At 40.0% G+C, this 26,133-nt stretch overlaps 2 protein-coding genes and 1 long non-coding RNA gene across 6 annotated transcripts in view; 1 reads left to right on the top strand and 2 right to left on the bottom strand.

The window, feature by feature from the left end:
• LOC143491459 (uncharacterized) overlaps nt 1–25,464 on the top strand; it is a 27,430-nt gene extending 1,966 nt beyond the window's left edge. Inside the window, exons 2-5 of the long non-coding RNA XR_013125203.1 lie at nt 5,900–5,969; nt 23,546–23,649; nt 23,795–23,849; nt 24,695–25,464. This is a non-coding gene — a long non-coding RNA (uncharacterized LOC143491459). The remainder of the gene's footprint in view (nt 1–5,899; nt 5,970–23,545; nt 23,650–23,794; nt 23,850–24,694) is intronic.
• On the bottom strand, nt 411–3,747 carry LOC143491454 (glutamine synthetase-like). Its single transcript, XM_076990478.1, has 7 exons — nt 3,603–3,747; nt 2,758–2,942; nt 2,430–2,591; nt 2,174–2,320; nt 1,918–2,045; nt 1,628–1,827; nt 411–1,376 (listed from the first exon to the last, which is right to left on the bottom strand). Exons 2-7 carry the CDS (start codon nt 2,921–2,923, stop codon nt 1,061–1,063), a joined length of 1,119 nt encoding a protein of 372 aa, XP_076846593.1. The 5' UTR covers nt 2,924–2,942; nt 3,603–3,747; the 3' UTR covers nt 411–1,060.
• LOC143491457 (glutamine synthetase-like) lies at nt 12,273–16,406 on the bottom strand. 4 transcript variants are annotated; one of them, XM_076990483.1, is made up of 8 exons: nt 16,316–16,401; nt 15,894–16,075; nt 14,950–15,049; nt 14,515–14,670; nt 14,259–14,405; nt 13,650–13,777; nt 13,360–13,559; nt 12,273–13,273 (listed from the first exon to the last, which is right to left on the bottom strand). In XM_076990483.1, exons 3-8 carry the CDS (start codon nt 15,029–15,031, stop codon nt 12,964–12,966), a joined length of 1,023 nt encoding a protein of 340 aa, XP_076846598.1. In that variant the 5' UTR covers nt 15,032–15,049; nt 15,894–16,075; nt 16,316–16,401; the 3' UTR covers nt 12,273–12,963. The 4 variants fall into 4 exon arrangements, with proteins under 4 accessions (XP_076846598.1, XP_076846597.1, XP_076846599.1 ...); XM_076990482.1 differs by having other exon boundaries at nt 14,950–15,098; XM_076990484.1 differs by lacking the exon at nt 15,894–16,075 and having other exon boundaries at nt 16,316–16,406.
• Nucleotides 25,465–26,133: the final 669 nt, after the last annotated feature.

Genomic DNA, 26,133 nt, shown 5'->3' on the forward strand with positions numbered 1-26,133 from the left:
CTGATGTCTTCTGTGGTACTGTGAACACTAGAATGTTTCCGCATCCCAACAGTACTGAGATAAAACTTGTCCAGACAGGGTTGTCCGAGTTGCCGGAGAGCTACTATTTAAAAAATGTAAAAGTAAAAAAAAAAAAAAAAAAAATGCTACTGCATATACTAGTGTCCTGCTGGTGAGATTAATGAAGTTAAAAGACCTTCACATCACTTCTCTTGTGCAGGCTTTACTGAAACACTTTAAATATAAACGTGTGTACATTTACAGGGCTACAGGTGTTTCAGGCTTCAGGTTATTTTACCTCTGATGCAGGAAGTGGGTACACCTGGAGCTAGGCACATCTGGCACTGTCAATACTCAGACATTTCAGTCCAAAATTGCAAATAAATAAATGAGCCTTAGACCAAAGAAACAAACATTTTGGTAAAAGTACAAATGTTTTAATGTTGGTGATCGTTAAAAAAAGTTAAACAGCTTATTCTGTAATACAATCATACAGTAAGAATCTAGAAAACTAAACTTTTCATTAACTGGAAAGTGTTGACCAGGGGAGTCCCATAAACATTACATGTCACCAGTGCATGTTGGACCTTGTAAGAACTACAGTACAAATCAGCAATCTAAATCCAAACCTTTAGCAGAATGTGGCAACATTAAAACTCCATCAGTTAATAAAAACAAGGGTCGATAACCTACAGGAACACAAATAACTCGCTGTGAGTTTGTTGGATTCTTGTCTGTATCCTCTGCTGTACTGCAGCTTAGCCAGTCTATAGAAGTACAGAACCTCTTAAAACAGTGGGGGAAATAGCAGTAGGAGCTTTAAAATCGTTGGGGTCAACTGATGCAGTGATTTATGTTTTTTTGTACATCCATCAATTTCCCTGGAAAAGTTCTATCTAGTTTCTCTCTTGTATCGAGAGTACAAACACAAAAATTACAGTACATGAAAGAAAAGAAGAAAAAAAAAAAAAAAAAAAAAAAAAAAAATGCATAATTCCATACCCGGAAGGACCAAGGCATGAGAAGGGCTGCGGTGGGCGGGGCTTGCAGACCCCCTACTTCACTTGTACTCTATAGGCTCCTCCCCTTCTTCGTTGAGGAGACACGTGCGAATAAGGGCTTCCGTCACAGCGTACGGGTCACAGTTGGCTGACGGCCGGCGGTCTTCAAAGTACCCTCGTTTATCTTGGCCCACAGCACGTGGGATGCGGATGCTAGCGCCACGGTTAGCCACTCCTGCGGAGAATTCATTGATGTTGGACGTTTCATGGTGTCCAGTTAGACGCCTGGCGTTGTCCTGACCGCCTTTGGGATCGTAGACACGAATGTGGTAATGATGCCTCTTGCCCAGCTTCTCAATCGCTTCCTCGATATGCCTGAGAAAAGGAGGAGGTGGTGGTTAGCTTAAAGTGGACTTCATATTCCTTAATAACAGTAGGAAGGAGAAAAGGGGGGCATGTTGGAAAACTTTGCTAACTTTTCATATAAACCATAAACTGTTTCACAACCAGACACATCCTCATCTACCCGCCCCCTCTAAACAAACTACACATAACCTAAGCAAAAAACCAACCAATCATCCATTTCCCCAAACCAAACAATCACCCGTCCGCCCGCCCAGTCGTACCTCAAACCCCCTTCTTCTCGCATATCCTTTGTGCTAAAGTTGGTGTGGCACCCGGCGCCATTCCAGTTTCCTGTGATGGGCTTAGGGTCGAAGGACACCACCACACCAAAGTCTTCACAAACCCTATGAAGAATGAACCGAGCGATCCAAAGATGGTCTCCCATGCTGATACCTTCACAGGGACCCACCTGGAATTCCCACTGAGGACAGAGGAGCAGGGTCACTTAACCCATTCAAGTGTAATTACATTGTCATCATTAACTTTAAAAGATTACCAAAGAATTGTTTACCTGTGCCGGCATAACTTCAGCGTTGGTGCCACAGAGCTCGACCCCAGCATAAAGACATGCCCTGTAATGTGCCTCCACGATGTCTCGCCCATAAGCTTTATCTGCCCCCACTCCACAGTAGTATGGACCTTTTCCAAAAAGCAAACACACACCAACATTCATTTGAGGCATCTAGTATGAACATTCCCACGGTCATCCGCAATCAGAAAGATCTGAAAGGCTTTTTCTGGGGTAAAGGGTCAGTAAAATTGTTTACCTTGTGGTCCAGGAAAGCCATTTGAAGGCCAGCCAAAAGGATGACCGTCTATGCCGAAAATCGTGTATTCCTGCTCCATACCGAACCACGGATGATGGTTTTCCACCATGTCCATGACCTTCTTACACGTCTGGCGAAAGTTTGTTTCTGATTGAGGAAGATGACAAAAAGGTCATTAGGAGATCTGCTTCTGCTCCACCTCACCCAGATGTGATGTTAAACTGCTGAGCATTATTAAAATCGCCCCAGTTCTTGCCTGCAGGTTTGCGGTTGTATTTTAACACTTCACATAGGATCAGCTTGTTGGGGTCTTTCCTAAATGGATCTCTGAACATGGCCTTGGGAATGAGGTACATGTCACTGTTGGATCCCTCAGCCTGGAATGTACTTGAGCCATCAAAATTCCACTCTGGGAGATCTGTGAAGAACCACACTCATTAGAAACATACAATACAGAGTCCCGTAGCCAGCTAGATTGTTTAGCTATCTAACATTAACTAATTAACATAGGGGAACATTTGCCTAAGAGCAAACAAAAGTTAAAAACACCCAGGTGGTCAGGTCACTACATCTTAAAGACGTACCCTCGATAGTTTTAGGTTCCGAGTCCAGAGTCCTAGTCTTGCAGCGAAGACCTTCTCCTGTCCCATCGATCCAGATGTACATAGCCTGCACCTTGTCTCCCTGAGGGAGATCCATGTACTGCTGTTTCACAGTTTTCGTCAACTTGGCGCTAAATGAAGTTGCCATTTTGTGGGCTATAAGAAACCTGAAAAAGGACACCGAATTTTAATATGCATGTCTTTTGCCAAGTTTTCTTACAACATCCTAAATAAATATTTCGTAACATGTAGCTATGCTTCCAAGTCACAGGAGATAAACACCAAAGAAAGAAAAACAACCCGACGTGCCGGGATCATTTAATATCATCTCACCAATTTGCTATTTATAAATCTATGAAAGTGCGAGAATATGGCCATAATCTACAAGGCATACTCTAGACCACAAGCAAACTAAAAGACCTGTTGAATCCAGCACTAGCCAGCCAACTAAAACAGTAATGGGCAGTGATGCTCAGGTGGCCAGGTCTCTGGTCCTTCACCCAGGTAGATCGCCAGGTAGATTACAGATTAATTAACGATGACCGACCTGCTTCACAGCAGCCCAATACCTAATGATGCAATAGGTACAGGGGATTGCGGTAAAGTTAACTCTACGACATATAACTAGCTAGCGCGCCACAATAAAAAGACTTAAGACTATTAAAAGTACAAATCACCCATCATTTCTGTTGTTTAAACTTTTACAACAATTAAATAGTATAAGCAAAATCTGCGACAGATAATGAGAGCATCCCAGTGAGCTAGCTAGAGCTAATATACCGTCCATAACGGGTCGTATATTTATAAAATTATGATCCATAACTTACCTTCCAACAAGATTAAGAAATTAGTTCGTGACTGGTGGTGAATCCAGTTGTTCTTATATGAAATAGTCTGTTTCGCTCGCATTCTCTTTCTGACTACAAAAGGCTTCTACCCGAACTTTTAAAGTGCTGTAAAAAATGTACTCGATTGTGATTGGACGAGCAGGAACGTGATCGGGTCGTGATCTGTTGACGGCACACGAAGGGTAAACGCCATTGGCTGTATTAGGAAGGAGCTCGTCTTTCTTATAAATAGCACATTGGATATTTTCATGTTTTCATTTCTGTGGCATACAATGGCATTATGTTTTGTAAGACGTTAAAAATACGTAATATTGTGATTAAAGATTTAAAGATCGCCTAAAGACATTTTTTTCAGTCGCGCGTCAGTGCTGAGGGTGTTTATTTTGTTGTGGACACATGAAGCCCTCTTGTGGCCACTCAAGGAAACACAACGTTGAGGATAAATTATGTTAAATGTTAGACATAAAGCTCAAAACATATAAAGAGCATATAAAAGACTAGCGTGAAAGGCAGAAGTAGAATTCACTTGGATATGTTTTGAAGAACTTGTCTCAGAACAGGTACTTAAATGGATAAATCACGTCTGCGTCAGCTGTGCTTAGCACTTGTATGATTGATTACCAGGTGTTTAGCCTACCTGTGTTTGTAGGCTATTTTAAATTCAATTAGCAAATCCTCGGCTCTTTCTTTCATTTTTTCTTTGCACATTCACGCCATGATTATATAGAATTACCATCCTCTGTTTTGAGTTTACCAGCAAAATTCAAATATGACCATAACCAAGGCTGTGGGTTGATTTAAAAAACGAGATCTATGGTTCAAACTGGAGTAATGTGCAGGCTAAAGCATATCAGTTGTATGTTATTAATAAAAACATATTATATTGACCAGTATATTACTCTAGATACACTTGAAAGTGAGAACAAATCATGCATTTCTCTCATAATTCTCATCAAGCACAATGGGATAGCATACAGAAAACAGAGGTATAAATGAACAGGTAATAGAGAAATGTAGGTGAGCTCATATCAAGTCCTCTCTTCCATACTTTTTCTACTTCATTTCTGCCTTTGGGTGTCTAAATAGTCAGTGGTATTGGCAAAACTCTCTATAAACCTTAATCAGTTGCTTTATTAACAACTGCACACCGAGCACTGCATTTAGATTAAACCCACCATTGCTCTGCGTCACCCAGCTTTGCTGTCTCCAAATAGCTCAATGGGTTATTGTCAGTCAGCACAATACGCTGCTGGCCCCACAAATACTCATGGAATATCTCCGTCATGGCCAACTTCAGCCTCAAAAACTCTTCATGGAGCTATACTATCTTTCGGGTGGATGAGGACTCCGACTACCACATGCAATGGGTCTTAACTCTATATCCTGGTCTTTAGGCCTGTAAATATGATCCTTTGCTTCCCCATCCAAATTATCATACATAAAATAGTCCTGCTCCAAATGCCTGTCCAACTGTCTGATCCTAATACAAGGTTGTATCTCATCCACACACTCCTCAATGCTCACCACAGACAAACCTCTAAATGTAGAACATTTCCTTTCTCTTGAAACATATAACAGTCATTCCACAGGGTACACATTAGAGGCCACAGGATTATTAGAAACATCCATACAGTTATGGCCCTCCTTGCGCTGATGATAGCTCAACGGCTGATGCCTGCTCCTGAAGACGATTCTCATCAGCTTGAAGCTGGCACACCATGTCCCTCAGTTCCTGTAACTCATCCTCCATGACAAAGTTGGTAGATCACAGAATAAAATCACAGAAGCACACACAAACACACACTAAACAAGACCTTACCATTTATCCATAATTCACAAACATCATATCTTCAAAACCTGAAACAGGCGTCGGATACCCAACTCTTCACGAGTCTACTGGCTGGTCAACCCTGTCCTTCATTTACAATTGTAATCCAAGGCCAAAATAACAAACAAAATGGGTCTAAAATAAAGGGTTAACCAATCAGACAATATCTTAACTACACTTACCAAACATGAACAATAAATACATCCAAACAAAATGGCAGCCACTCCCTACCACCACGACATACTGCAACCACAGACAGGTTATACACAATGACTGACACACAAGGGGAGGGTCTAAAGCACAGCCAACACATGATTATGCACAGGTGTGCACAGGTATGAAAGCTAACATCGACATTCTCTCCCTTCCTCCCTCTCTCTCTCTTCTCATGGCTGGACTTCGCCCTTCATCCTGTCCTCCGGTATGATGTCAAACCTGGTACCGATAGGCTGGACTGGGGAAGGGGTAAAATCTGGGATGGACCTGGAACAGGAAACAGAAAAAGGACAATACAGCAGGTAATGCTTGTGATACACTTGGTTACAGTATCAGAAATACCACTAACTGAACTACACTGATGTTTGTTGTAATCAGAATCGGGCTTTATTGGCCAAGTATGCTCACGCATACAAGGAATTTGTGTTTGGTTACAGTAGCTCCCAGTGCACAAAAACTAACGATAACATTACAGAAGTAAAAACATTTACTCACACATGAAACACACACACAAAACATAATTTTTTTACATACACATACATTGTACACAGTGTACAGAGTTGTATATATACAGTAAAGTGCTGAGTACAGCAGTAAACAGGCACTGAGGTGCAGATTGAATTAGATAGATAAGTTAAACTGAATTGAATAAGGCATATAAATATGGGAAAAGGATAATTACTGGCGGGGGCAATAAGTACAGTGTATTCTTATGCACCATCACCAGATAATAAAGTGCAGTACAGGAGGTGAACAGGGTGAGAGGGACGAGCTGGATATGGATTGTGAATAACAATCTTGTGTGTATGTGACAGACTGTATCCTGTATGTTGTGTTGTAGTGTTCAGCTGTAATATGACAATATCATTGATGATTAAATAATTGTGCTAATCTTTCATATAATTTTTTTTTTGTGATACTACAACCCTGACGTCTACGATCACATGCAAATTACAAGAGGTATTTCATTGGCCTGAGAAACCAGCAGGATGTTAAATAAGGATTAATGCAGTGTGAAAATATGCAAAGAATATCTTGTGAGGTGCAGAGATGGTGGGTGTATGTAAGGGTGGAGAGAGGGAGAAAGAGAGAGAGAGGTAGAGAGAGAGAGGGAGAGAGAGAGAGAGAGAGAGAGAGAGATACTGAAGAGAATCCTCATTTTCAAGTTAACAAGTTTAAACATTTAGGCAACTGATTGTAAAATTAATTATGGAAAAATCATTACAGGTGTATTGCATATGGGACAGTCATTTTTCATATGGGAAAATGTCACATAATGGCAAATTAAAACTGGTATGTGCAAGATTGCTACAAGATTGCTTTTGTCATTTTTGTAGTTGGATGAGCCACAGTGGTTTAGCATTATGACTCATCAGAAAATGGTACTTGGTGGTACCAAAGATGATGAGAAGTTCTGGGCTTGGCAGAGACTCCATTATTGTAGCAAAGGAAAAAAAAACTAAGAGCATGCAAACAATGAACATTATCACAATATAAGATATAACATTTCTGTTGTATGATGATGACGACCAGGTGACCCAAACAGTTCCACTCTTCTGGAATCTTCTAGCCATTTCTTCTTGTATGAAATGAAGAAAAGATGTAGATGAATCCAGTATGTAATTCACAATACAGGCATGTGAGGACCAGTATGGCTACTGTAAAAAAAAACTTAAAACACTTAAAACTACTGCAATTCAATACAGAAATTTCATTTCTTCATGCAAGGCAATGGAGTTTTACTAACATTATTCTTAATGTCCACTAGAGGGCAGCCTTGTATTTGGGCCAGGCCTCGTGCTTCTGTTCTGTAGAGCAAGTAACCCAGTGCAAATTGCAGTGTATTAGATTTAGGATTTGTTTAGCATCTGTTTGAATTTAACCTGACAATAACAAACTAAATTTGTGCTAATCAGAATGACTTCAAATGGACCCACTTCTCCATAAGCATGTAAACTCTGATGAAAATGAAACAAGGATTTGAATTTGTTCTTAACACCGAGTTTCAAGAAGACAGTGTAAATTGTGTAATGTTCTCCATGTCTTCCATGTCCCCCAGGCTGTCTGACTTCCATGTGTCCCAGTCTGTCTGAGCTCCATGTGTCCCAGTCTGTCTGACTTCCATGTGTCCCAGTCTGTCTGAGCTCCGTGTGTCCCAGGCTGTCTGAGTTCCGTGTGTCCCAGTCTGTCTGAAAGGTTGCTGTGGTTTCGGTTAAGGTCCCTGAAGGGGACACATGCAACTGGTGAAGTAAATACCAAGTAATCGCTGGTTGAAATGTATATAGTTTTTGACATAAATTATGTACATAGGCTTTGACATAAATTATGTATATAGGTTTTGACATAAATGACTAAAAAGTAAAGAATAAAACATTCAGTTCTTTCTTCCCAGTCACTACTAAACTTTTGTCAAGAATCATAACCTGATGACTAAATGCTAGAAAAAAACTCACAATACCATTTTTGTACGATAGGGTGCAGTGTTCCCTTACATGTCAGCAGACATTGAGCAAGGGTTTACTCATCTGTTTTCCTTTCGGTGAAGAAGAATAAACTTTCCTCCTCTTACATATATTTCTTAGTAAGCTTAAAGTGGCCACACAGTTCATTGAGATTTGGGTCAGCAGGAAATGGAGGTATTTTCTCTAAATACACTTTATCCTTCACCCTCTTACATCTCTACAGGTCTGAAATTCAGAGACAACCCTGACTTTGTTAAAATAAACATGCATACATGAGTTCTCTTTAAGATGTAATGGACAGTAGTGTGTTTATTGACAAAGGGCTCAAGGGATCAACTAACTGATTCCTAATTTTATTTTGGTAAAATTTTGCTATATTTGCAAATATGTTGCTACTTTGACTTTCCACTTTATCCGCAGTACCTTGAGGCATGTTGAAGTCCTCACGTGATGTTTCAGTGGACATACTGTTGGTATTCTAGGCCTGTAAAGTTCTTCTGGAAGTCATTTTGGACTGGAGACACATACTTTCCTCAAGGTCCTCTCCTGTTATTCTGGAGCACCACCACATGCTTCTACACTTTTAGCTGGTTGTGTATCGTGGCACTGTGATGTAGTTCCATAAAACTCTAAAAAAAATTCGCTCGTCTGTAAAATCCAAACTGTGATGGTGTGTCGTACCATTTACAGTTGATGTGATAGATTCTGAGCAACCGATCCCGTGTTTACACTGAACAACCGGTAAATAATCTAGAATTGACTGAAGAATAAATACATCAAAACTAGTCATCCACCTTTCTTTTCTGATTCAGTTTTCCCCTTCAGATAAGGATAGCGAGAAGACTGAGATGTTTTGCAATGATATACTGGAACTGAACGTCTTAGTCAAATATGACCAGGATTATCTGTTTCAAGAACATGCATACATTTCCACCATATCTATTGGCTGATCTATGTCTAGTGCAGTGGTGCTAGTACATACAGAGCTAGTGCAGAATCAACAGCTGTCATTCTTAAACTATAACGTAAATAGTAATATATATTTATATAGTACTTATCATTTTAGTACTTATCAATTTAGTGACTTCTTTGTGTAAAGATGACAATAAAACACTACAAAGAAAAACTTTAATTAACTTTCAGATGCACAGTTTAAAATCACCTGTAGCACCACGTGTAGCACATGTAGAGCTACACGTGCAGAGCTACACCTGCAGGATCAAGGAGCAGGGAACAACACAGACACAAGGAACAGGGAAACGGGCGTGACAGCTAGGAGAGGGGGCGCAGCCCTACGTGACAATGCATCAGATATGCTTTAAGGTGACAATGGTAAATATTATGTAAGCACAACACTGATGTATACAACCACTGTCAATATCCACAAGTTTAAAGTATTTCGGAGACAGAGTTAGAGTGATCCTCCTTCCTTCCGTCTGTCTCTCTGAGACAGAGCTAGAGCGATCCTCCCTCTATTTGTCTCTCTGAGACAGAGCTAGAGCGATCCTCCCTCTATTTGTCTCTCTGAGACAGAGCTAGAGCGATCCTCCCTCTATTTGTCTCTCTGAGACAGAGCTAGAGCGATCCTTCTTATGTCTCTCTGAAACAGAGCTAGAGTGATCCTCCTTCTGTCTGTCTCTGAGACAGAGCTAGAACTCCTTCCTTGTTTACAAGCAGCAGTTTCACAGTGAAGTGTCCCGGGGCAGCAAATACCAGCATCAGTACAGAAAGTGTCAGACATCACGTAGTGGAGCAGAGGCTGATGGGTGTTTGCCCTCAGTATGCACTTTGACCAATATTTTGGAACTGTCAAACCAATATTTATTATTATTACCAGTGTGTGACATTGTGGATGTAGGCAAGGCAGACGCTCACAGAATTGGATAAAAGGACGTAATTTGAATGATAGGGCAAATCCAAAAACAGAGTCAAAAACTAGTACAGTTACAAAAACAGGGCAAACACCATGCGGCGAATCCAAAAGGGGTGAATGGCACAATCCGAGAAAACAGGCAGAATATCCATAACAATGGGACCTAATGCTAAACAATAGGTCAGTAGAACAGATGCACATCAAACACGAAGGAATGGGCAATACTTTGCATAGAAGAAAAGACATGGAAAACGATAAAAAAGGGTAAGTACAGTATAGTTAGGTACATGTGAACTCAATATTCGGGTGATAAAGATCTGCAGGGTGGCGTGTAGCCTTCTGGGACTTGTGGTCCTTGGTATTGTGACGGGTGGGAAGTGTAAAATAAAAAGGAATTGATCACGCCAGTATCAAGGAAAAATTAGGAATTAATGGAGAACGTGCACCAACGGAAAACCCAAATGAATCCAAATGAAGGACACCGTTCTGTTGTTTAAGGTAAACAACCAGAATGACGCTGAGAGACAAAACGGAGGACTCACAGCTTCACTTTGGAACTGTATATTCATCCCATCGCCCAGGTCAAACAGGTTACTGGACAATGGTTCCTGCCTATGCAATTAATCTAATACTACAGATACAATACAGATACAGATACAAGCAGTCAGCTGGTACAAAGACAAGACATATATAGACAGGCAAACATCTCTTTATGTTGGGAATCCTAATGGGTCCTACGTGAGGGATGTACATAATGCAACAACAACAGGACAACATAATCTACCGCCACTGTGGACGGAGGCGGCTGGAAGGGGCCCCCATATTGTGAGACGTATAACCGGTATTCATTATTATAACCTGTACTCCTAATTATTATTACCAGTATTTATTATTAGAACCAGTGTTTATTATTAGAACCTGTATTCATTATTTATATTAGGTGTGTTTGTGTGTGTAGCCACATGTGTGTGTTTTTACTGTTTATTGAGAGTCTATCAGGACTGCAGCACCTGCTCTGTGTTATCTCGCCCTCCCATCATGTTGCTGATATGTGATATGTCAGGTTTCTGTGATGTCCTCTTCTCTGCGTGTCCCCTGCTTTCCCTGCTGCTCGGGTTAAGCATGTGACCTTGAGTTTAGCATGACAACACTGTTTGTCCCTAAACACAAATGCTGGGTGCACTGCAGGGTCCCACCACAGCTATCAGCTGTACCAAAACTTCTCATTAGTGGGCGTGTTTCTCTGAACAGGCCAGTGACGTTTGATGTAAACAGTTCCCAAGCTCTCCTGGAACCTGACAGCTCACCTCATTCCTCTTTGGAAGAATTACTTCTGGAAAGTCTTCAGGACATTTGTAATTAGGCTGAAGAAGGAGATCAAAAGTTTGAATAACATGTTTCATGTGAAAATCATCCTCCAAGGCTCAGCCAATCAAACGAACAGGGAAGCGGCGGTGGTCCTGACCCAGATTGGTTACATTACCAATGTTCACCCTTTTCCCATCCTCACTCCATAGCACAACATACACCGCCCAACCTCCTCCAAACTCTGTTTTTGTCACGTAGGGCTACGCCCCCCTCTCCCCGCTGTCACTCCGTCTCTGTTCCTCGTGGTTTTGTTATTCCCTGCCTGTTTATCCCGCCCAGCTCGTTGTCTCCGTTATTCCTTGTTTGTTGCCACGCCCCAGTGTCATTGTTATCACCTGTTCCTTGTTTCGGTTCTATGTATATATGTCCCGTCATTCCCCAGTCGTGTCATCCGTGATTTTGTCTACTCTGTCAGTTTGCTTTGTTCATGTAGTTGTCTGATCGTCATTGCCGTGAGTTCTGCCGTGTTGTGTGCGTTTTGGTTTACCCGTCCTCCGTTGTTTGCCTGCCTTGTTGTTTCCCTCGTCCGTGATTATGCCTGTCTACGTTTCGTGTCTGGATAGCCTGCCCGTGATGACCCCTGCCTGTATATACAACTCTGCTTTTGGTATTCCCCGTATTAAATCTCGCTCATCTCAGCGATTGTGTCCGTCTCCTCGCTCCGTGGCGCGAGCCACGTTACAGTTTTCCTAGAATCCCTTTTGATTCTTTCCCTTATGATATTTTACTTTATGGTGTGTGTGTGCACATCTAGATTTGTGTTAGCATGTGTAAATGTGGTTGTGTTTGCATGTTTCTAAGTGTGCTAGCTTGTACATACTGTTTGTGTTTGTGTGTGTGTGTGTGTGTGTGAGTGAGAAAGAGGGAGAGAGAGAGTGAGAGAGAGAGAGAAAGATCTCCCACTACCTGTATGAGAACAGCATAGAGAGTTGACTCAGTTCTAAATGACCACACCAAAACATCCAGGAACTAAAGTGAAATGTTTGTAATGTACATAAATACTCTTCTTCATGCCAAGACACTATTCTTTATCCCATGGCTCAAATGCTCATTATGCTATGTCATTATATATTTAGGTATCAACTGTGTATTGTTTTTACACTGGAAAGAATTGACCAGGGCAGTCCCATAAACATTACATGTCACCAGTGCATGTTGGACCTTGTAAGAACTACAGTACAAATCAGCAATCTAAATCCAAACCTTTAGCAGAATGTGGCAACATTAAAACTCCTCATCAGTTAATAAAAACAAGGGTAGACACAGTAGATACAACATACAGGAACACAAAAAACTAGCTGTGAGTTTGCAGGATTCTTGTCTGTATCCTCTGCTGTACTGCAGCTTAGCCAGTCTATGGAAGTACAGAACCTCTTAAAACAGTGGGGGAAATAGCAGTAGGAGCTTTAAAAACTTTGGGGTCAACTGATGCAGTGATTTATGTTTTTTTTGTACACCCATCAATTTCCCTGGAAAGGTTATATCTAGTTTCTCTCTTGTAAAATGAGTAGAAACACAAAAAAAATATTTCCATCCCCAGAAGGACCAAGGCATAAGAAGGTCTGCGGTGGGCGGGGCTTGCAGACCCCTACTTCACTTGTACTCTACAGGCTCCTCTCCTTCGTTGAGGAGACATGTGCGAATAATGGATTCCATCACAGCATACGGGTCACAGTTGGCTGACGGTCGGCCGTCTTTGAAGTACCCTTGTTTATCTTGGAACACAGAATGCGGGATGCGGATGCTAGAGCCACGGTTAGCCACTCCTGCGGAGAATTCATTGTTGAATGTTTCATGGTGTCCAGTTAGACACCTGGCGTTGTCCCGACCGCCTTTGGAATCGTAGACACAAATGTGGTAATGATGCCTCTTGCCCAGCTTCTCAATCGCTTCCTCAATATGCCTGAGAGAAGGAGGAGGTGGTGGTTAGCTTAAAGTGGACTTCATATTCCTTAATAACAGTAGGAAGGTGACTCTGCCCAGTCGTACCTCAAACCTCCTTCCTCTTGCATGTGCTTTGTGCTGAAGTTGGTGTGGCACCCGGCGCCATTCCAGTTTCCTGTGATGGGCTTAGGGTCGAAGGACACCACCACACCAAAGTCTTCACAAACCCTATGAAGAATGAACCGAGCGATCCAAAGATGGTCTCCCATGCTGATACCTTCACAGGGACCCACCTGGAATTCCCACTGAGGACAGAGGAGCAGGGTCACTTAACCCATTCAAGTGTAATTACATTGTCATCATTAACTTTAAAAGATTACCAAAGAATTGTTTACCTGTGCCGGCATAACTTCAGCGTTGGTGCCACAGAGCTCGACCCCAGCATAAAGACATGCCCTGTAATGTGCCTCCACGATGTCTCGCCCATAAGCTTTATCTGCCCCCACTCCACAGTAGTATGGACCTTTTCCAAAAAGCAAACACCCCCATTCATTTGAGGCTTCTAGTCTGAACATTCCCACGGTCATCTGGAGTCAGAAAAATCTGATAGAAGCCTTAAGTGCAAAATGTGTAATACTGCTGCTGAAAATTGCCAGACTAAGGACAGACACCAACATAGGAACGTAACCCTATTTGGTTAGAGTGAAAAGCGAAACCTTTTGAGTCACACAGCCATGTTGACAACCAGTCTCAACACATTAACCAGTGCATCCTCATGCTTGCGGTTTTCCTGCACATTAACTAACCAGCAGCCTCTTGATCACTGGTTCACTGGATCACTAGTTTGTCAGGGTACTGGCAGTTAGCCCTATTGTGTGAACTCTGAGATTCGTGGGGTTTTTCACCTGTTTCCACTACAAGACACGTAGTCTTTCTCGTAGTCATATTTTTAAAATCTGAAAGGCTTTTTCTGGGGTAAAAGTGCCAGTCAGTAAATTGATTACCTTGTGGTTGAAGAAAGCCATTTGAAGGCCAACCAAAAGGAGGACCGTCTATGCCGAAAATTGTGTATTCCTGCTCCATACGAAACCATGGATAATGGTTCTCCACCATGTCCATGACCTTCTTACACGTCTGGCGAAAGTTTGTTTCTGATTGAGGAAAGTGACAAAAAGGTCATTAGGAGATCTGCTTCTCCTCCACCTCACCCAGATGTGATGTTAAACTAGTGAACATTATTTAAATCGCCCCAGTTCTTGCCTGCAGGTTTGCGGTTGTGTTTTAACACTTCACATAGGATCAGCTTGTTGGGGTCTTTCCTAAATGGATCTCTGAACATGGCCTTGGGAATGAGATACATTTCACTGTCCTTAGATTTTAATGTACTTGAGCCATAAAAATTCCACTCTGGGAGATCTGTAAAGAACCACACTCATTAGAAACATACAATACAAGAAGTACAATACAGAGTCCCAGGAGCTCAATCACACTTACATAAGCAGTACTTTGCCATCGTTAACCATGTTGGACAGGCTACTTAGCTCTGCATTTCGTTAAGGCGTGCTTAGCCAGCTAGATTGTTAAGATAGCTAATGTTAACTAATTAACATAGGACAGTTGCCTAAGAGCAGTAAAAGTAAAAGTTAAAAACACCCAGGTAGTTACTGGTCAGATCACTACATCTTAAAGACGTACCCTCGATTGTTTTAGGCTCCGAGTCCAGAGTCCTAGTCTTGCAACAAAGGTCTTCTCCTGTCCCATCGATCCAGATGTACATGGCCTGCACCTTGTGTCCCTGAGGGAGATCCATGTACTGCTGTTTCACAGATTTATTCAACCTGGCGCTAGATGAAGTTGCCATTTTTTTGGATATAAGAAACCTGTTAAAGAATTTTATTATGCATGTCTTTTGCCAAGTTTTCTTACAACATCCTAAATAAAGAATTCGTAACATATAGCTATGCTTCCAAGTTTCTGTAGATAGATAGATAGATAGATAGATAGATACTTTATTGTCATTGCACATGTACAACGAAATTGAGCAGCAATCCCAAGGTGCTACACGTAGACATATAATAAATAAGAAAAAAAAACTGTAATACACAGGTAAAAAAGACAAAATACAAATTAGTGCAAATTTGCTATATTGATCTGTCAACACTGCAACATATAACTAGCTTGCGCTCTAAGATAAAAAAGACTGTAGGCCTACTGTATAAACTGTATAAAAAAGTACAATCACCCATCGATTGTGTTGTTTAACTATTATAACGAGAAAATATAAGCAAAATCGGCAGCTGAAAATAAGAGCATAGCTAGCTAGAGCTAATGTATCATCCATAAATGTTTTATATAATTATAATATCAGGGACCATAGCAAAGTAATAATAGCTTAGGATTTTTAACTATAGTTTAGTTTTTATTTAATTGTGACTTTTTTCTAATTCAGATCGATTCGTTTTTATTATTTTTTTTAACTTAGTTTTGTGACGGGTGCGAGGGAGTCGAGTTTGCGAAGACGAGGTGCATTCACAAGGCTACGTTTTATTTAGCTTGACGCAGGAGACGCTCACAGCGTATTGAAACAACAGTTGATCACACTTGAACAATACACACGCTCACAGCGCGGGGGTTTTCACCTGTTTCCACTACAAGACACGTAGTCTTTCTCGTAGTCATATTTTTAGAATCCAATACAGGACTCTGCCGTTTTCTCCCAACTTTTGTTATCGTAACTTTGCATGGCGTGCTGGAGCTGTAAACAAGAAACGACGTGACGGACCAGGAGGTGCCGTACGGTTCTGTCATGCTAACGTAAAACCTGTAGTGACAAAAATCGATTTCATGTCAGTCCACAAGACTTGTAAAAACGTTAACAAACACGAAAACGAAGGGTATCCTATCTATAATTTCAGAACGTTTTAAATAGTTTTCTAAACATGTAATTAGTTATGCTTTTTTATTACCGTATTTATTTCAGTTAACGAAAACGTTTTTTCAGTATCAGTTTCGTTTTTTCGTTCGTTTTCGATAACAATTATAACCTTGATCCATAGCTTACCTTCCAACAATATTAAGTAATTAGGTTGTGACTGTTGGTGAATCTGTTTTTATATGAAATTATCTGCTTTGCTCGCATTCTCTTACTGACTATAAAGTCTTCCGCCCGAACTTTTAAAGTGCTGCAAAAAATGTCCTCGTTTGTGATTGGATGAGCAGGAACGTGATCGGGTTGTGATCTGTTGACGGCACACGAAGAGAAAAAACATTTGCTGCATTATGAGAAAGCTCATGTGTCTTATAAATAGCACATTTGATATTTTCAGGTTTTCATTTATGTGGCATACAATGGCATTATTTTTTTGTAACACATTACAGATATTTATTGTGATTAAAGATTTAAAGATCGCCTATAGACACTTAAAGATGTTTTTCAGTCGCGCTTCAGTGCTGAGGGTGTGTTTACGTTGTTGACCCATGAAGTCCTCTTGTAGCCACTCAAGGAAACACGTTTCTCTGGGTCGAATGTTAAAGATGTTACATTTTAATATAATAACATAATGCATCGTTCATAAGAATATATAAAAGACTAATGTGAAATGCAGAAGTATAATTCTCTTGGATGTGTTTTGAAGAACTTCTCATGCACCAGAACAGGTATTAAAATAGCGAAACCAGGTCTGCGTCAGCTACTTAGCGCTTGAGGTTCTCTGAGATATTTGTGAATAATCTGCAGATTAGAGTGTGGGATCCTACATGCCCAAACTAAACCAATCTGTACCTGCTGGTGATGATGACGTCTCCTGATATTCTGGTGATAATGACATCTCCTGATATTCTAGTGATTGCATTTCCTGATATTCTGGTGATCGTGATGACTATCGATATTCTGGTGATGATGACGTACAGGTGACCCAAACAGGTCCACTCTTCTGGAATCTTCTAGCTATTTCTTCTTGGATGAAATGAAGAAAGGATATAGATTAATCCAGTATGTAAATCACAATACAGGCATGTGAGGACCAGTATGGCTACTGCAAACTACTTAAAATTATTGCAATTAATTACAGAAATTCTTTCTCCATGCAAGGCAACGGAAAAAGGATTAGTAACATTATTCTTAATGTCCACTAGAGGGCAGCCTTGCATTTTGGGCCAGGCTTTGTGCTTCTGCTCTGTAGAGCAAGTAGCCCAGTACAAATTGCAGTGTGTTAGATTTAGGATTTGTTTAGCATCTGTTTGAATTTAACCTGACAATAACAAACTAAATTTGTGCTCTTCAGAATGACTTCATATGGAACCGCTTCTCCACAAGCATGTAAACAACTCTGATGAAAATGGAACAAGGAATGTGATTTATTTGAATTTGTTCTTAACACCGAGCTTCAAGAAGACAGTGTAAAAGTGTAAAGTGTAATGTTCTCCATGTCTTCCATGTCCCCCACAGGCTGTCTGAGTTCCATGTGTTCCAGTCTGTCTGAGTTCTGTGTGTCCCAGGCTGTCCGAGTTCCGTGTGTCCCAGGCTGTACGAGTTCCATGTGTCCCAGGCTGTCTGAGTTCCATGTGTCCCAGTCTGTCTGAGCTCCGTGTGTCCCAGTCTGTCTGAAAGGTTGCTGTGGTTTGGGTAAAGGTCCCTGAAGGGGACACATGCAACTGGTGAAGTAAATACCAAGTAATCGCTGGTTGAAATGTATATAGTTTTTGACATAAATTATGTACATAGGCTTTGACATAAATGACTAAAAAGAAAAGAATATAGCATTCTGTTCTTCCTTCCCAGTCACTTTTGGTCAAGAATCATAAACTGACGACAAAATGCTAGAAAACAACTCACAATACAATTTCTGTACGATAGGGTGCAGTGTTCCCTTACATGTCAGCACACATTGAGCAAGGGTTTACTCATCTGTTTTCCTTTCGGTGAAGAAGAATAAACGTTTTTCCTATTACATGAATTTCTTAGTAAGCTTAAAGTGGCCACACAGTTCATTGAGATTTTGGTGAGCAGGAAATGGAGGTATTTTCTCTGAATACACTTTATCCTTCACCTTCATCTCTACAGGTCTGAAAATTAGAGACAACCCCGACTTTGTTAAAATAAACATGCATATCTGAGTTCTCTTTAAGAGGTAATGGACATAGTGTGTTTATTGACAAAGGGCTCAAGGGATCAACTAACTGATTCACAATTTTATTTTGCTAAAATCTTGCTACATTTGCAAAGCTTTTGCTACTTTGAATTTCCACCTTTATCCACAGTATCTTGAGGCATATTGAAGTCCTCACGTGATGTTTCAGTGGACATTCCGAGTAGGGTCTGGCCGTATATCTCACCTCTGACGCTTAGCTGTGGGAACTATTGAGGTTCCGGAGAGGAGGTCCTGTATTATCTTGATCGCCAGCTACTGGCGTGAGGCGGTATTGCACTAGAATATAACAGGTGTCGTGTCTAGCGTTTGTCTAACGTCAGCAATACAATTTAAAATCAAACCAAAAAATCTATTTGTGATTTTCTCCATAGGATGTGTTTAACATGTGCTTAAATGCCACTGTCAAAAATGGTTACGTTCTTTCTACTACGTTCAGTTTAAAATGTGTAGTATATTATTTTTCCTAGAAAAGTGTACCTTTCTATGCATAAATAAGAGCTAGACCTCCATCACAGCAAACGACACGGCATTATCTATGTCCAAAACCACACTGGCTCAAGGAAGTTAATTATTTTAAATAAAATACACACTGGCTATGCCAAAGTTCACCTCTGACCACGAGTTCGCAGTATTACAGCAGTATTAAGTCTAAATATCTAGTTAGGACAAAACTAGTGTGCTCAATGAATTATGCTATAATCACTGTAATTCCCAAATGTCATCTGTAGCGTCTTTATGCGTGTGCAAACGAAGGGAGTCGGAATTTGGCACAACACATGTTGGTTTGAAAAAAATTCTCCGTCGTGTGCTGAATGAAAATGAAAATTAGCACTTTCTTCTTTGATTTACAACTTTGTCCTACCACCTGATTCACTTTCTGCTCCACACCCTGACAGGTGACGTAAAATCTACAGAAATTTTACCTGGTTTGCTAATGACCAGGATTTTGCTCAAGCTTGCTAGATTTTCTATATAGTGGCAATCCAGGTAAAATGAGTGGAATCAACACAATCCAGGAAGCCTGAGCAAAATCCTGGTGAGGACTTTTACTTTCTGAACATGGATTATATATATATAAAACCCATCTCTGCATTCAAAATAGCATATTTTACCACTATTTACCATTAGCTGACACATAGTGAACTATTTCTGTAATAGGGGGCAACCGCAGAGGAGTGATCTCGTGATCTGCCATGCTTAATTTCTTATGCAGTCATCCTGGTCTCGGGGATGAGATCGGTCTCAGAGAGGAGATGGCCTGAGAGGTGAGATTTACGGCCAGACGCTGTTGGACATTCCAGGCCTGTAAAGTTATTCTGGTGTTATTTTGGACTGGAGTCATTCTGGACTGGAGGCACAAATACTGAAGAACAAATACATCAGAACAAGAGTCATCCACCTTTCTTTTCCAATTCAGTTTTCCCCTTCAGATAAGGATAGCGAAAAGACTGTGAGATGTTTTGCAATGATATACTGGAACTGAACGGCTTATCTGTTTCAAGAACATGCATACATTTCCACCATATCTATTGGCTGGTCTATTGCAGAGGTGCTAGTACATAAAGAGCTAGTGCAGAAAAGCTGTCATTCCTAAACTAGAACACCAACATAAATAGTAATATGTATTTATATAGTACTTATCATTTTAGTTTCAAAATCTGAAAGTGCTTTTCTTTATGATTATGACAATAAAATACTACAGAAAGAAAAACTTCAAGTAAACAGTCAGATGCGCAGAAATTAATATCACCTGTAGAGCTGCACCTGCAGAGCCACACCTGTAGAGCTGCACCTGAGATATATTGGACTGTGAGGCTGAGTTGTGTTTGTGTGAAGCTGAGATGTGTTAGGCTAAGTTGTGTTGGACAGTGCTGTGTTGTGGTGCTTTAGTGTCACATATGTAGTGCAGGATATTTGATATCTCTGTGAATCTGCTTTGAACAAGATGTTAAAGACCCCATAGCCTAACATGGCAGGAGGTTTAGTGTCCTGACAGCCATTAAGCAGAAGAGTCAAGTCTGTCAGCATTTAAAACATTTATTAAGCTCATTGAAAAGAAACTCAGGTCCTCATATGAAGGTTTCTCTATGCACAAATAGACACACACCCTCCATTGTTACAGTTGCCTTCCTGAAGCATGAAGCAGGATTGTACCAGTGGGGAACCGTCAGGGCCCTCTACGCCCTCTCAGAGGGCCTAAAATATTCTTAAAACATAAATATATATAATGTAATTTATCCAATTTTATTTTATCTACTTAGTTTGACAATCGACATCTAAACAATTACAAAAATATAAGCAAATAAATTATTCACCCGTGTCTATTCAATCTGTGTTGTAAGGTGAGGGGTTAAGTGGAAGTCTGTGAGCCTGTGTCTCCCTGTAATGTCTGACTCGGCCCTCCTCCTAGATCGTGCTGTTAGTTATTTTGTTTTGTTTAATCATCCGTGGTTACGCCCTGTTTTGTTTCCCCCGCCCAGTGTTGGTCTCATCAGCTGTTTCGTGTTTGTTTGTGTAATGAGTTGGGGTTTTATTCCCTGTGTTCTCATTCCTTCGTTGGAGGTCGTTTTTTGTGTAACCATCAGGCTCTTGTTTCACGCCACGTAACCCTGTTAGGTCGGAGTTCTCCGCGGCTGCTTAAGTATCTGTTTTTCCTAGTCATGTTAACTGAGTATCTACATGGTCAACGTTTGGTCATTTATGTATGGATATCAGCGGTATCGTTTGTTTATGTCCCGGTCTCTAACTGATTTAATCTCCTCGGTGTATGTGTCGGAACAGTTAGTTGTTCCTTGGTTAGCGTGATTTGTATCTTTCTAGTTTAGTATGTGTCATCGTCGATTGTAGTGTCTAGTTCTCGTTTGTTGATTCTTTTCTACATTTGGTGTTTCTTTAGTCGAGTGTTCTCTGGGATTGGTTGCTCGTGTTCTTTAATGTTTTATCGACATTTTGTGTCTGGGTATTTGAATATTCAAAGCGTGTGTGTGATGTTTGTTTAATTGTCATTGTATTGACATGTTATGTAAAATAGCCTTCACGGCTTCCATTCTGCGTATGATTGCTGTATGTAAACGCTACGAGTTGTTACTTCAGTGCAAACGCTACGAGTTGTTACTTCAGTGCAAACGCTACGAGTTGTTACTTCAGTGCAAACGCTACGAGTTGTTACTTCAGTGCAAACGCTACGAGTTGTTACTTCAGTGCAAACGCTACGAGTTGTTACTTCAGTGCAAACGCTACGAGTTGTTACTTCAGTGCAAACGCTACGAGTTGTTACTTTAGTGCAAACGCTACGAGTTGTTACTTTAGTGCAAACGCTACGAGTTGTTGTATTCATTATCTCATCGTTGTGTGTTAAAGTAATGTGAGTCGTTATGCCTCGCCGGTCTCGCACCGTTCGCATTGGCGCAGTGAAACTGCGAGCTAGTTCCGTCAATAAATCAGCCTCTCTCCAGCAATTGTGTCCGTCTCCTGATTCACAACCGTTACACTCCCCCTATCAGGACTGCGATGCCCGCTGTTCGTTTACAGAGGGCCTGGCAGTTTCAAATGATAGTAAAGTTGACCAATCATATCTTCCCTCTTAGTGGGCGGGCTTAATAATTTCCACCCGCTGTGGCGACGCTGTTAGCGTACCACCGCTAGCTAGTTTAGATTCATTCCTTTGATGCCCTTGTTCGCGTTGTTTACATATTCCGCTCCCGAGGAACATGGAGCTGTGAACCTTATTTTGTTGGAACCTTATTTTGCTGAAGAAGTTATCTAGTACATATTGTTTATAAGTTTTTAAAGCTGTACTGTCGTCTCAATTTTTTTATTTTTTTTATTGCCACTGCAAAAAACGATTTTTAAGAAAGTAAAAAACCCTTGTTTATGGACTTTATTTCTTATTTTTGTCTAAAAAGAAAAAATATTCTTAAGCAAGTTTTGTACAAGAAAATTAAGCTCATTCTAAGAACATTTGTCTAACTTTTTCTAAATAAGATATTTCAGCTCATCTTGAGCTTTATTTACCAATTACAGGGTATGACTATGGTTTGGTTGAAATTCTAGAATAAGAATAAGATTATTCTTCTTATTTAAAGAATAAGGCCACTTAAACAAATTCTCATTTTAAGAAATGTACTTAATGACTCAAGTTTGAAATAATGGCTGTCATAATGTTTCATACAACATGTGGTCTTACATGAACAAAAGCTGCAAGACTCAAAGCAGTTGGTAAACATGAAACACAGTTAAGCAAGCCCTATTTGAAAGACATAACATACAGCACAACTCATAGCGTTCACTTTAGGCCAGGTCAAACAGATGAACACCTTTAGCAAATCTTCACCATAATAATCATGTACCAACTACAGCGTTCGAATGTCAGTCTCTTGCTACAAATGGCCACAATAAAATTTTTAAAATTTCTGTAAAACTGTCCAAAACAACCATCTAATGATCCAATCCATCCATGTAAAACAGAGTACCTTTTATAATATATCAGATGAGATATTTATAATATATTGATATGACAGCATAGGTCATATCAAATCTATAATCAGTTCTGTTGCTTGAGCCATGTTTGGAATCTCAATTTTACATGACATGTAATCTGTCATAGCAAATGGTATTATACTGTTGTAATTCAAAACAATGTAATGATGAATTTATCACATAAATATTTCTCACAAGCCCAAATACAGGAAAACCACTATAATTAACAGCACTCACAATTAATGAGTTATTCTTCATGTTGTAAACACGATAGGCCTACTCTTTGACACATCCATTTATACCACAAACTACATGGAAATCTGGACTATGGCTATGTGCAGAATTAATATGACTGAGTAGGGATTTGAGGGTCAGACCCACAAAAACCAAGCAGATAACACAGCGCCAAATCATTTTGCTTTGCTGGTCTGTGAACTCATTTACCCATGAACCTAAGAAAACCTGGATTAGTCTATTAAGAGGTATACGGTTTATCATAAGGTGCCTTACAAAAGCTGGAATAATTAATAGTACACATTCACTCGTTTATTTAAAAAATATATATATATATATTTATATATAAATATATATATTTTATATATATATATTTATTTAAATATAAATATATATATATATATATATATATATACATCCAATTCCAGATACATATCTGAGATGAAGGATAGATGGGAAAGCTTCTACTCGAAGGTGCAGTTCTATGGTGTCATGAAGAAAGTAATGAAGCCTCCAAAAACTTTGGATGGAGGTAATTCTACAGTACCTTGATTTGTCTAAGTTTGTTTTGTATATTGCATTATTCGCTGTGATTGATCGTTTTATTAGTCTTTTGTCAAACCAGTGGAACATGCAACAGCTGTGTTCAGAGCCCTTCCACTGCTCTTCCCTTCCAGCACACTACCACCCAAGAAGCTGAGCATCTGTGAGACTTTTTTCTATGTCCTAAAGGTGAGAATGCAATATTATATGTGCAATTATTGTTTACTTTGCACTTAATCCTGCTTTCACTTTATGAAATTTACTGAGTGGAAATGCTCTAAATATTCTTAAGGTTCAGGTCTATGATATCCTGAGGTTAATAAAACCTACAAAGAATAATGAGTCAATTTTAGGCTGTAATGTGGCTCCAAGTCCTCCAATGATGGTAGATTCAGCTGTGTCTTTGTGATGTACGTGAAGTTCTTGGCACCTTCATGTCCCAGGAAGAGTTTAAACAACCAGGTTTTCTGTCTGCTTTCCAGCTGGACACTTGTGTGATCATCTGTATGTGTGATCGAGAAATCAGCTGTGGTGTAAACCAGCTATATAACCAGGCATTTTAGTTTTTATTGCAAACACAAAGTATAAACTTGTTGTAGAGGAATCTTTAGTGTTTTGGCCACTGGTTGCATCCTGCAGTTTCTAAATAACCATTCATATATCAACCTTATGCCTTTGCATTACAATATAGGGCAGTTCCTATTTAGATGTTGTGATAATCCTCCGTCTCGTATTGAAAAAATATATCTGCATGGACACTGAATGGAAGCTTTAATTTATAAGATTAAATCACAATCACATAATATGCAGAAAAATCACAAGTATATTTTCCCCCATATCATTAAGGGCTTGTTTCTGTACCTTTTTATTTAAAATTGCTGTGGTACGTCTGGTACTTGTAATGTACATTCACACAATCTGCTTAATATATAGTTACAGTTTTTACTATTATCATTTGACTATTAGGTGTTTTAGTTGGGTGTGTGTTTCTTGAGGTTCTGCTCTAATCATCCTCATTCTTTTCTGGCATGTAGACTTCAGAAGACCATGAAGGCTACCTTCGTCGGCGACCCCTGGCTTGCCCAGTTCTGCTCGTCTCTGAAGGCAACTGCATGATTGCTGTTGGAACCACACCAGTGACCACCTTTGACCGAAAGTATCTTTATGAGGGACTGCTCTACCTCATGGCATGTTACTATGCCCTACACCTCACATACCAGGGCCGGAGTGGGACACTTTTTCAGCCCGGGAGTTTCATGCCCAAATCCGGCCTAAAATTATTCCCCCCCGCCCAATCGGCCCAAACTAGAGACTGACATGAGCCGGCCCATCGGGAATCCTCCCGAATCTCCCGATTAGCCACTCCGGCTCTGTCACATACCCAAAGTACATTTCCACGTTGCTGTCTATCTTGCAAACTGAAATACTCAAAGATTCCATCCATGACGGTGATTCAACCCCCTCTTACAAGAAGGCGCTTGGTGAGTGGAACTCATTCATTTAGTGAGTCTCTCTTAGAGTCTACTTCCCTGTGTTTGTTTTTTTCAGAAAAGTGGTTCAACACATGTTTGTTTCTGAGATCTTTAAAGATGTTCTTCTGAGATAATGGAAACCATATGTTAGAATATTGGTTTTTATGCTGCAGGGAAATGTATTTTTGATCTTAGTAGTTAGTATTCCCCATTCGAGTATCTGGATTAAGCACTTAGTGGCAATGCTACACAGTACCCGGCTAAAAATTTAGGTAATGTTAGGCATGCTGTTTGGATGGACATATAAAGACTGTCAAAATACAATTGCTGACCTATTGCTGTGTTAATAAAAATGCAAAAATTAAGAATGCTTCTAGTGCCTTGATTTTAAAATAAAACAAATTGTCTTGTTTGTCTTGAAAGAAACAATTAGTTTTAAGAAAACTTGTCCTGTAGTAAGTTTTTTTTTGTTACATGAATAATTTAAATTAAGGTGTAAAATCCTAAAGTAAGCAAATAATTCTTTAAATCAGCAAGACATCAAGAAAGCATAATTTATTTCAGGAAAGATTTTCTACAAAACTCTTGTTATGAGTCACATTTTCTTAAATTAAGCATAGAAAATCTTGAAATCAGCTTAATCAAGATTTTGTCACACTCATTAAAAAAAAATATTTCTTAAGAAAAGCAATTTTTGCTTGTAAGAAGCACAATTTTCTTTAATTTAAAAACACACAAGTTAGATTCATTTGCTAGTTTTAAGAATTCTAGACAAGCAACTTTTGCTTACCCCATTGGCAGATTTTTTTTTCTCAAAACAATAAATTGTCATATTTAGGAATATTTAGCTTATTTCAAGTAGTGCTGTTTTTGCAGTGATTGCAGTTAATTAGGAGAGGAAACGATTTTTTTCGGGGGGGGGGGGGGGGGGGGGGTGGTTGCGAGCCCAGGTTTAATGGTCACGGTTCGCTACTGGATTGTACTAATGACCGAGGTCTCGC

The sequence above is a fragment of the Brachyhypopomus gauderio genome, unplaced genomic scaffold (assembly GCF_052324685.1).
Source record: "Brachyhypopomus gauderio isolate BG-103 unplaced genomic scaffold, BGAUD_0.2 sc75, whole genome shotgun sequence".
NCBI classification, from domain to species: Eukaryota; Metazoa; Chordata; class Actinopteri; order Gymnotiformes; family Hypopomidae; genus Brachyhypopomus; species Brachyhypopomus gauderio.

Coding starts and splice junctions, on each gene's coding strand:
- LOC143491454 (XM_076990478.1), bottom strand. CDS start 2,923: ATGGCAACTTCATTTAGCGCCAAGTTGACGAAAACTGTGAAACAGCAG. Junction 2,592..2,757: donor GGAACCTAAAACTATCGAGG/GTACGTCTTTAA, acceptor GGTTCTTCACAG/ATCTCCCAGAGTGGAATTTT. Junction 2,046..2,173: donor TGGCTTTCCTGGACCACAAG/GTAAACAATTTT, acceptor TTTTTGGAAAAG/GTCCATACTACTGTGGAGTG.
- LOC143491457 (XM_076990481.1), bottom strand. CDS start 15,115: ATGGCAACTTCATCTAGCGCCAGGTTGAATAAATCTGTGAAACAGCAG. Junction 13,778..14,258: donor TGGCTTTCTTCAACCACAAG/GTAATCAATTTA, acceptor TTTTTGGAAAAG/GTCCATACTACTGTGGAGTG. Junction 13,560..13,649: donor CTGAAGTTATGCCGGCACAG/GTAAACAATTCT, acceptor CTCTGTCCTCAG/TGGGAATTCCAGGTGGGTCC.